At 38.6% G+C, this 12105-nt stretch overlaps 1 protein-coding gene across 1 annotated transcript in view; it reads left to right on the top strand.

Annotated features, from left to right (window-relative positions):
• Nucleotides 1–11595, top strand: part of LOC122671097 (oxysterol-binding protein-related protein 3A-like) — a 37407-nt gene extending 25812 nt beyond the window's left edge. The window contains exon 10 of the mRNA XM_043868200.1: nucleotides 11226–11595. Within this exon, the coding sequence (XP_043724135.1) occupies nucleotides 11226–11472 (247 nt within the window). The 3' untranslated portion in view covers nucleotides 11473–11595. The remainder of the gene's footprint in view (nucleotides 1–11225) is intronic.
• The last annotated feature ends 510 nt before the right edge of the window (nucleotides 11596–12105 follow it).

Here is a 12105-nt window from a genome sequence, read left to right on the forward strand (position 1 = left end):
GTTTATATAGATTTAAACTCTCAGAAACAGAGGGGCTTTTGAGTGATTTTATAAGAAGCTTAACAACAACAACATCATAGCCTTATCCCAACTAAATGAGGTTGGCTACATGGGTCCTTGCTCTCCATTCAGCTCTATTCGAAGTCATACATGATACAAGTCCTAAGCTATGCATGTCTTTCCTCACCACCTCCCCTATGGTAGTTTTAGGCCAGCCCCTGGCTCTTTTAGTTCTTTAAATCCGAATCAAGTCAATTCTCTGTACTAGAGCAACCCAAGACCTCTGTTGTACATGGCCATGTCACCTCAAACAACTTTCTTGTAGCTTATCGTGTATCAGAGCTACTCCCAAATCAGCTCTAATGTGATCATTCCTTACTTTATCCCTCCTAGTTTTGGCACACATCCATTTTAACATCCTCTACATCATATCCGGTCGTATGACAGTTCGATAAAATTTTCCTGTAAGCTTTAAAGGAATACATCGATCGCACAATACTCCGGACGCGCCTCTCCACTTCATCCATCATATTTTAATTCAATGAGCAACATCATCCTCTATGTCACCTCTATTTATGATTGAGCCCATATACCTAAAATACTCACCTTGTGGTATCTCCCTCTCATCAATTTTCTCCACCTTATTAACCATTCTAGTGTAACTAAAGTTACACACCATATACGCTGTCTTTGTTCTACTTATCTTAAATCCTTTTGATTGCAAGATTGATCTCCACAATTCCAACTTGGTGTTAATACTTGCTTTTGTCTCATCCACCAATACTATATCATCAGCAAAAAACATACACTAAAGAACCTCATCTTGAATATCTCTAGTTAAATCATCCATGATTAGCGCAAACAAATAAGGGCTTAAGGCTGATACTTGATGTAACCCAATTGTAATTGGGAATTCACAACCTTGACCCCCCATAGTTCTTACACTAGTTACCACACCATCATACATATCTTTGATTATGTCAACGTATTTACTTGAAACCATTCTCTTCTCAAGAATATGCAAGATCAACTCTCTAGGGACTCTATCGTATGCTTCTTCTAGGTCAATAAAAACAATATGGAGATCCTTCTTACCTTCTCTAAATCTTTCCATGAACCTCGTAAGTACGAAAATAGATTCCATAGTGGATCTTCCAAGCATAAAACCAAATTGGTTCTCCAAAATAGTAATTTCTTTTCTTAGGTGGGTTTCAATAACCCTCTCCCATAACTTCATAGTATGATTCATTAGTTTTATGCTTCTATAGTTATTGCAACTCTGAATATCACATTTATTTTTGTAAATTGGGACCACTATGCTTCTCCTCCATTCATCTGGCATTTTCCTAGTGCTCATAATTTTATTAAACAACGTGGTTAGCCAAGATAAACCACATATTCCTAAGCTCTTCTATACTTCTATTGGGATCCTGTTTGGGCTTGGAGCCTTGCTGATGCAGATTCATCACCAAATAGGGCTTGTTTCATTAGGAATAAGGCTAGGGTTGGGTTACGTACATGTTGGGCATTTGATCCCATGAGTTTCTAATGTAATAGGCCACTTTTATGGGCCTAAAATATGGATATATAGGTTGCATACGGGATTAGCCCAATACTTAGTTTATTTTAATGTTTTATAATTGAATCGGTTCAAATTGGTTGCATCCAATTGGTTCAATTTAAGTGATCATGTGACTTGGTTAAGTGGTCATGTGACAACTTAAGTGGTATCATGTGATGTAAGTTGGGCTGGATTAGGACTCTATAAGTTCAGCCATGTTTTGAGTATATTTCTTTTAGTATTTTAGTTTCCTAGTTAGTTTAAGTTGCCTAATAGGTTAAGGATTGGGTTAGGCTATTCATTTTTAGTGTCTGAGTCTATTTTTGAGTCTTCTATATAAGTTTGTAAGGGAGGCCAGCATTACATACGAATTTGATTAATAAAAATTAGCTTTATGCTTGCTGCCATTGCTACTGCTCTTTGTGAGTGTATATCCTTGTGGATCTCAAGGTGGAAGGGATTGGTGGATCTCCAATCGACTCCTTGCATCGTGAAGATCGGGAGACCCCATTGTTCATCTTCAAAGCTGCTGCCATTGAAGACCTGCAACAAGTAAGAAATTCTGCAACTATTCTTCTTCCTTTTAGAAGGTCACATACAAGGTGATATTTGTGAGAATTCTGCCCAGCCAAATCTAACCATTAAAACTTGCTAAAAATTTGACCGAGTCTTCCTCAAACCCTAAGAGAGACTCAATTCAAATTTCAGCACCATCCACCTAGCTGATTGTCTGAAATTACAGTTTTTACCCCTCTCTCCTACTTCTACCAGGAAACCTCCATAACTTCGAATCTGTCCATCAGTTTCAAACCAAACTTTCAGCAAACATCCCTTGCATCATTGTTGACACTCGATCCAAGTTTCAGCCCCAAACTCCCACTCTAACCCCTTCATCTCCTTGCTCCATTAAAACCCAAACCCAAAACCCTAAAATTCAATTTTGCCCAAAATTGCAAAATTTCAAAACTCATCCAAACCCTAACCTTTTTATACCATATTGACCCCCTAGACCTGCCCATTAATACCCTATAAACCCCTTTCCCAATATCCAACTCAAACCCTAGGAATTGACCTAAATCCTAGTGCTGTCCATTCGAACCAGCAACCCCTTTTGTTATTTGATCCGATTGAACTCAGATTTTCACCATACCTCTATTAACCCTAATTTGGGAAGTGATTCAAATTTGACCTAATTCCTGTGGCCTGATTTGAATATATTCTCATATTTCCCATTCTGCCGCTACCTCCATTAAAGCACAGTTTCAGACCTTCAACCATACTCGATTCTGATTTCATGCTCAGAATAAGTAGTTGATTTCATGACATGTTAATTCTGAAATTAGTAACCTAATCATATCTGTAAACCCTAGAATCCCCTTCTCCTACCTCCATTAGGAATTGTCTCAAATAACCTTATCTTGCTGCCCAACTCACCTAACCTACTTCCATTCACTCAAACATCATAAAACCTATACCATTAGAATTCCCTACACCTGCCCATCATTACTATATAAGACAACCCTAACCTAAACCTAACTTTAACCCTAATTTTGACCTAAAACTCAAGTTTCACCCATTCAGATGACTTGTTCAGATTAGATCCTGGTTGAATTGGCTCCTAGTAGGTCTCCTACCTATCTAGGACTACATCACTTGCCTTCTTTCATATTTCTTAAAGCCTCTTTAACTTTAGTCACCCTAATTTTACTAATATATCTACGCCCTGTGGTGTCTAGATGAGTAAATGCAGTCTTCTGGGGCACTATTACTCAGTACGACTTCATTTAGTAGGTTGTGGAAATACTTTTTCCATCTCTCCTTAATGTCTTCATCCCTTACTAGTTCTGTACCATCTTCACTTTTAATACATCTAACATAGTAAAAATCTCTACTCTTCCTTTCTGTCATCCTAGCTATATTATCATAGTTGTCACGGCGATCCAAGTCGGTGGAGGGGTGTCATGTCGATATATCGATATGTCGTTGCCATGGCGAGCATGTCGACCATGTTTTATTTTTTATTTTCTCTATTTTTAATGTCATTTAGTATGCTATAGTATATATCCTATAACATAAAAAATCAGCATGAAAGTGTACTACTAATATACTATGGTTTAATTCATGAAAGTGTAGTATCCATTAGTGTTCATGAATGTATGAAAACATAAATTAGCCTATCAAATAACTGTGTATGTGTGCCTGTGTGCAAGGTAAGAAGAAGAAAAAATATAAAAAAACACCATCTTTGTGATGTGCAAGCTCGCAATCGCAAGGCAAGAAGAAGGGAAAAAAAAAACGAGAGAACTACTCGGCTGTAATAAATCCCTCCACCCCCCCATTCTCGTCTCTCGACTCTCTACTGTCTCTGGTGTGTAATTGTGTATGTGTGATGTGTGTGCAGGCAAGAAGAAGATAAAAAAACACCTTCTCTTTCTATGTGCAAGCTCGCAAATCGCAAGGCAAGAAGAAGAAAAAAGTAAAAAAAAAACTGAGAGGTCTGTGATCGTAAGCAAGCTCGCAATCGCAAGGCAAGAAGAAGAAAAAAAGGAATAAAAAACAAAAAGCTGAGAGGTCTGTCACTGTGTGCAAACCTGCAACTGCAAGGCAAGAAGAAGAACTGAAGAAGAAGAAGTTAAGAAGAAGAAGAAGAACTGACGGAGAAAGATGCCGGAAGTGAAGAAGACGAAGAAGTGAGAAGAACTGAAGAAGAAGAAGAAGAAGAAGAAGAACTGAAGAAGAAGGATCGAGTCGCACTCGCCGGAGGATTGGGAGGAGATTGGAGAAGAAGAAGAACCAAATAAATAAAAAATAAAAAATTACTTACCTGGAGGTTGCCGGAGGGGTTCGAACTTGCCGAGAGTTGCAGACTTGTAGCTTCAGTTCTTCTTCTTCTTCTTCTTTCTTCTTCGTCTTCTAGACTCCTTTAGTCTCCAGACGTCTCACGAAGTCTCTATTCTGTCTTGACAAACTTTGCGATTTCTAAAATCCCCAAATTTCAATTCCAATTAGGGATTTAGGGAATACTACTAAAGTGTACTGTTTAATCTTTAATGGTTTTAATTTTTAAAGTTAATGTGACCAATACAAATGAAGGAAAAAGCATTTAAGCTTTTAAATGGTTTAAAAAAAAAAAATTTAAAACCTAAGTTTTTTAAACTAATATCGACCGATATGCCCATATATTGTGATATGGTGTCCATGGCGGCGCCATGGCGACGCCATGTACGCCATATCGGGCGATATTTATACATTAGCCATGTCGAAGGTCGATATGCCAATTGCTCCAGCGCCAGGACGCCATGACAACTATGTATATTATAGATAGCTTTTCCCCCTTCCTTTGTGTTTAAATTATTATAAAGAACTTCATATTTCTTCGCCCTTGCTTTCCCCACAATCTCCTTTAGCTTCATTTTTGACAAATTTATACCTTCGTAGATCCTCTACCTCCTTAGTCCTTTGCACTTAATGGTTGCCTGAGCCTCATCCTCCCACCTCCAAGTCTCCTTAGGGGCATAACGGTTTCCTTTCGATTCCCCTAGAAACTCTTTGGCAACCTTCTTAATACAACTAATCATCTCGTTCCATATCGTATTATTGTCTCCCTCAAAGTCCCACTTCCCTTATTTGACCACTTTATCAGTAAATGAATCGAAGGAACCTCCTTTTAAGTTCCACCACCTTATCTTAGGGCAAGTAGGCTCCCCTAATTTACAATTCTGCGTAATGAGGCACATATCCATCACCACCAATCTATATTGAGTTGTCAGGCTCTCCCCCGGAATAACCTTACAATCCTTACAAAAGAATCCACTCGGACCTTCTAGTTAGGGGAAATCAATTTGGCTGATATGATGCCCAGTTTTGTAGGTAACTAAATGCTTCTCTCTCCTTTCAAAGTAAGTGTTCACAATAGATTTAATCATAAGCCACCGAAAAATCTAAAACTGAGATCCCCTCCTCATTCCTGTCTCCAAAAACATAACTTCTATGTACGCCTTCATAGCCTCTACGATATGCCCCAACATGTCCATTTAGATTACCCCTTATAATAATCTTTTCTCCTTAATTATAACCTTGCACTAATCCATCCATGTGTTCCCAAAATTGTAACTTAATTCTTTCATCCAGTCCTACTTGGGGTGCGTAAAGCGCTAATTATATTGACATCTTCTTTCTCCAACACAAGCTTGATGAATATTTTATAAATAAATTGCTGAACCAGAGAGGAGCTGTAGTTGCTGAACCAGGTTTAGTCTCAAGTTAATTTCTCACAGCAGGTGGGATTGGTTTGAGATAAGAGACTGGAGTTTAGGTTGCCCAAGGGTGAGAATTAACTCCTAAAGTTCAGCTCGATCTGATTGGTAGTGATAGAGACATAGAGTTCCAGTGAACTCTTCTAAGACCAGCAATATCGCTCAACAGAGAAAAGGGAAACAGTAATAGAAATAAAAACAGAAATTGAAGGAGAAGAATGTGAAAGAAAAGATTGAGGAATCCAACCTGAGAAACGAAGGATCAGGAGAAGCAATCCAGGTCAGGGAAGTAGAAGAAATCACCAATTGGACCTGGTTTCATGCTACCGCAGCAGCCACATAAACTAAAATAAAAATTTCATTCAACTAAACTCTAATTGATGGAAAGCTTACATATATAAAGAAAAAGGGAAAAGACTCTTGATCATATCCTAACATAGGAGTCTTAAACCATCTTGATCTCAAACTCCTAACTTAGCTAACATCGACTGCTAAACACGAATTATAATAATAATTATCAGATTACAAATATAACCCCAACAAATATATAAATCCGTAAATACTCCTCCCGTATCGAAATCCAGGTTTGGACCCAGTTCTTCTTGGTTCGAGCTTCCAGAGTGGTTCATAATGGTCCAACCATGTTAATGCTACTGCATCAGTGTATCTGTATCCCCATTCTAATGCAGATACACTACCTTGGACTGACCCAAACCCAGTTGGGTATCCAGATGGAGATGAACAGGGTCCAGTTCGAGTTTTTGGATCTAGTAGGATTTTAGGAATTTATGTTATTTGGGGAAATATTGTCTTTTAGTTTATTTTAGAAGTTACCTACATAAGATATTTGGTTTCCCAATTCTTTCTTAGTTTCCTTATGTGAATTAGTTTCCTAGTTAGAGAGAGAGTCTTTATTTTTAGGAGTCTTTTATTTCTCTTTATATATGATGTAATTCCCCATCGTTGGAGATAGATTGAATAGAATGGAATAGTTGAGTTATGGTTTGAGTAGCTGTGTGGCTGTGCGTGAGCACTCTTCTTCTCCCCCCCCCTCCTTCGTATGTGAGTTCCCCTCTCCCCTGCAACTCTGATATTCCCTTTTTCCCTACCGGCCCTCCACCAATTTGGTATCGAGCCGAAGGATCCATCTCCTTCCCTTCCCATTAATTCTGTTTCTCCTCCCTCTGTACAATCCCTTTCCTTTCCCCTGTACTCTCTTCCCATCAACTCCCACAGCAACCTAACCTTCTCTCCTGACTGCTACAACAACACCCCACCTCCTTTTGTTTTCCCGCTGTGACAGCGAACACACCATCCAGCTGTCAAAAAAAAAAAGTAAGTCGAAAACCTTTCCCAACCCTTTGCTACAGCTGAAACCCCAAACCCATCCTAAATGTTTTCCCACTGTGACAGCGAACACATCATCCAGCTGTCCAAAAAAAAAAGTAAGTTGAAAACCTTTCCCAACCCACTGCTACCGCTGAAACCCCAAACCCATCCCAAATACACTCCTTTGACCCCTTCCACGACTCCCAGAGACAAACCCCATCGCTTCCTTTTTTTCCGCCACAACTACAATCGACTTCCCCCTTCGCCCTAGAGACATGAGTTGCAAATAATACTTGGGAGAGACGTGAGTTGCAAATAATACCTGGGAGGGACGTGAGTTGCAAATAATACTTGAAACCAGACGTGAGTTGTAAACATGGTACTAAATCTCGTTTCGTTTCGGTTTGACCGAAATTTCCGAGATACCGAAATTTCGCCAAAAAATCGAAATATGGTATTTTTCTGTGGGTGTAAAATGCCAAAATGACCGAGATTCCGAAATTTTCGAAACGAGATTACCGAAATTACCGAGATTTCCGAAACGAGATGACCGAAATTTCCGAAATACTCGAAATATTGCACGTGACTTTTTCAATATCTCGCGATATATCGTGAGTCCACGATATTTTGTCGATATCTCATGAGATATCGACGAAATATGGTATTTTTCCATTTCGGATTGGTATCGTATCTCGGACAGCTCGAGATATACGAAATTTGGCGAAATATCGCCGAAATTTCGCGAGATTTTGAACTATGGTTGCAAATAATACCTGGTTTCAATTCAAAGCTTGAATCCCTCCTTCCCAGTGTACCAGACGTCATTCGCATCGCTCTTTGTCGGAGTCGAACTCCATTTTTCTGCTGGTTGTTCAATGGGAGAAGAACACTCCGACTTGATTTCCACTCCTCTCCAAAGCAACACGATAAGTCATCATCATATTCCCCCTTATTTTCCCATTATATCCTTAACTATTAAGTATTTCTTATCTCTTTTAGGGCCTGTTTTCTCTATTTCCAGAATTGAACCCCCTCTCCCACTTATTCGTTAGTTACTTCTTATTCTTTTTTTTCTTTTCAGAATTGCCCCTTCCCTTCTATTCTTATTTTCTTCTAAGTGTACTCCTCTCCTGTCCCCATCCATATGTTACTCCCCACTTCTTTTCTTCTCTTTAGTTTGCAGTCCAATAAATTACAATTCTGCCATTGTTATCATAAATCCATTACATAATGGAGGTTGATTGATACAAATTACACCTTTCGAATAGTAATGGGTTCCGTAAATTGCAAACAGAACTTTTTAATTTGAAGACAAGTTTCTGGGAGCTTGCCGAAAGTAATAACACCTTTTATGATAAGATGTCAAGCATGATAAAATCTTCAGAAGGCGGATCAGATGTGGAAGAAAATGTGGACAACGAAAGTGACGATCAAACTGAAGTACATGGTCCAATCAAGGTTGCAATTGTGGAATTGATCGATGGTCCGATTTCAGTTGTGCAACCCCATGATCAGATTCGCATTAAAGAGATGTCGTTTGCTAACGACAATCGGATGATCGTGATGGTTGATCATGAAAGCACTGGATCATCGCCCCATCAAAGCCAATGTTTGTGGGTACCAATCGAGTGGTATTGATTATCTCATTTTACAAAACTCATGGACGAGTTTTTTCTAAACACCAGGAGAATTGATGTAGATATACTACCTTGGACCGACCCAAACCCAGTTGGGTATCCAGATGGATGTGAAGTTGTGAACTGGGTCTAGTTTGAGTTTTTGGATCTAGTAGGATTTTAGGAATTTATGTTAGTTGGGGAAATAATAGTGTCTTTTAGTTTATTTTATTATGTTTATTTTAGAAGTTAGCTATATAGGATATTTGGTTTCCCAATTCTTTCTTAGTTTCCTTATTTGAATTAGTTTCCTAGTTAGAGAGTTGGTCTTTATTTTTAGGAGTCTTTTATTTCTCTTTATATATGATATATTTTCCCATCGTTGGAGATAGATTGAATAGAATGGAATAGTTGAGTTATGGTTGGAGTAGCCTGTGTGGCTGTGCGTGTGCACTCTTCTCCCCCCCTCTCTTATGTGATTTCCCCTCTCCCCTGCAACTCTGATAATCTCTTCTTCCCTACCGGCCCTCCACTTTCTTCTCTTATTCATCTCCCATGCATGTGTGTGTTTCTTTGTTTCCGGTCCTGTCTTGTTCATGTTCCTTGCATCTTAGAAATAATCCGTAGATATTGACATTAACAGTAGATATCCAAATCAGGACAATAGAATGGGAAAAACATCTTCGTTGGCTCATGTTATATATGTCACACTTGCAGGTGTTAGGGGATACCATTTTGATGGGTTTCATAGAGATTCCTAGAATTAAAACCGTCCAAGGCATTTAAATTACTGTCATTTTTATGGACAGTATTGTTTTTTACTTGTGAAATAGATGGAACAAAGTGGATGATAATCTTGTAAGATCTTGACTGTTGGCATTTCCTGCCCATAGTTCAAGATCTCACAGCTTTTATCTCGGTTTCGTAGCACCTCGAGTCAAGATGACAAGCGATACAGAGTTGATACCATGTCTCGCTTGAGATCTCGGTATCTCGCCGAGATCTCGAGCTATTTCTCGTTTCGGTTTGACTCGGTCAAACCAGACCTTATTAAAAGCTCATAGTACACCATAACTCGATGAGATCTCGACTCGCTCTCGCCTGTCTCGCCTGTGTCATTTTTTTCATTTCTTTTGGCAAATCACACCTCCAACACCTCATCAAAGGTTGATTCATTGAAGATTGAAGCTGCTAAACTCCTCCAACACCTCATGAAAGCTTTGGGTAATTTTTTTTTCATTTCTTTTGGTAAATCACACCTCCAACACCTCGTCAAAGCTTGATTCATTGAAGATTTAGTTAATCTATGTGACTATGTCTCTTTCCAAGTTTCTAACAATTATGAACAAACAGTCGAACAATCAGTCCATAACTATGTAGTATGTAATGGTTAAATGGTTTATGGTTTGATGTATTTTAGTTCCTAATGCTTATTTAAGTTGTTTTGCACTTCTAGTCTTCTACTTTAATTATATGAGTCTTAAATATTGTGTGGAATAGCCTAGGATAGACCTCACACACGCCGTAGACTACCGACTTAGGGTCCACGGTCAAAGTACTATTTTGGGTTTGAACTTGTAAAAACTAATGGTTCCACTGTGTTTAGAAGGCCTAAAATAGTGGGAATGTCAAGTTTCAGCTCCTATCTTGGCCATATGGCCACTAAAACCTGCCATCGAGTTCAGAAAAAAAAAATGCATGATCTCGCTGAGATCTCACCGGTTTCGTGGCCTGGCGAAACCAGTGGCGAAACCGAGGCCTAAAACCTTGTTCCTGCCACTTGTTTCAGTTGGTTGGGACCTGGCATAAAACACTATTATGTGCCAGGTGTCTGGGTCTGGGTATAACATGGTTCTGGGCCTGGCCTTTGGATGCTTGGGTGATTAACTAGGTATCTAGTACAATTGATATTTAAGCTGGAAATCCCACTAGAACATGGAATCTTGTGATTGTAGAACCGAAGAAAGGGTGAAATTATAGAAGTTAATTGATTTACAGAATTTGCTATAGGGAAATTTCCTACCTATATAATTATTAGGTGTTCTATAGTGACCCACCCAATTCTTTCTTTCTTGTCAGTTGCATTTTTATGGAGTTGGATTCACCATTGATTGGGAATGAAGAATTGGATCCACAATCAAGTTTTAGGTTTAGTACAAAGAATTAATCTAGTCTCTATCATTCAGGATTGGGTTTTCTAGGTGACAGTGTTCATGACTTTCCGACTTTTGGCAGAACTACATTTGGGTGCCTCAAGTTCGAGGTCTTTCATATTGCTCTACTTTGTTCACAGGAGTAAGAAACCCTAATAAAATATTATTTGATTGGGACAAGTTAAATGTTATGATCTTAGAAACAAGAACAAAGAGAGTCGTCTGTGTCTTTCTTTTCATTTTTAGACTGATGACAGATGCTTTTCCTGAATTATAAAATCTCATTTGTGACGAACTATCTATTTTCCAGTCTGGAGGAGAGGCAGAGAGCTGAAAAGAGAAATCGGGAGGCCAAAGGGCAGCATTTTACTCCAAGATGGTTTGACTTCACTGATGAAATCACTCCTACACCTTGGGGTGACTTGGAAGTGTACCAGTACAATGGAAAGTACACAGCACATCATGCTGCTGCAAATAGCGCGAATGGCATTGATGAGGTTGATATCAGTTCTATTGAGTTCAATCCATGGCAGTATGGAAGTGTGACGGTTGAATGATTTACTTTTCCCTTCCCCTTTGCCCTTTTTATGCTTGATGACTTTTGCTGTTCTTTTGATCTTGTATTCTGGTAGCCTGCAACAACAAACCTACTAGATGTAATCTGTAGAAATTATTTTTTTGAGAATGTGTACATTCCATCCAAATTTCATATTTTTATTTTAGGGTTTCTTCCCTGTCACTATGTCTAGTGAAGCATAACATTTCACTATTTGCCACATGGTAGTACATGAGTTAGTCCATATGATGGAGGACCAAGCAAGCATCTCATTGGTACAATTTCAGCTTAAAATGATTAGATGGATTAGCTAAAATTACAAAGATGCGAATTTTTATTTTATATTCATCTCTATTTAATGACATTTTAGTAATTTTTCTAAAACTTTGAATGCGAGTTTTAGCAACTCTCTTTGCTTTTACTTTGGACTAAAATTTGTCCAGAGATGTATGTGTGGGTTGTCTACCACATGGACTTACCCATGGACTGCCAAATGGCAAATGGTAAAGTATTATATGTCACTAGACATAGTGACACCTAGAAGGATCCTTATTTTATTTTGATTTTATCTTAGGAAATTTACTTGTTAAAATATCGCCCCATTGTCCCTTGTCCAGGTAAAATTTGTGTTATG

This window comes from Telopea speciosissima, chromosome 1 (genome assembly GCF_018873765.1).
Source record: "Telopea speciosissima isolate NSW1024214 ecotype Mountain lineage chromosome 1, Tspe_v1, whole genome shotgun sequence".
Lineage (NCBI taxonomy): Eukaryota > Viridiplantae > Streptophyta > Magnoliopsida > Proteales > Proteaceae > Telopea > Telopea speciosissima.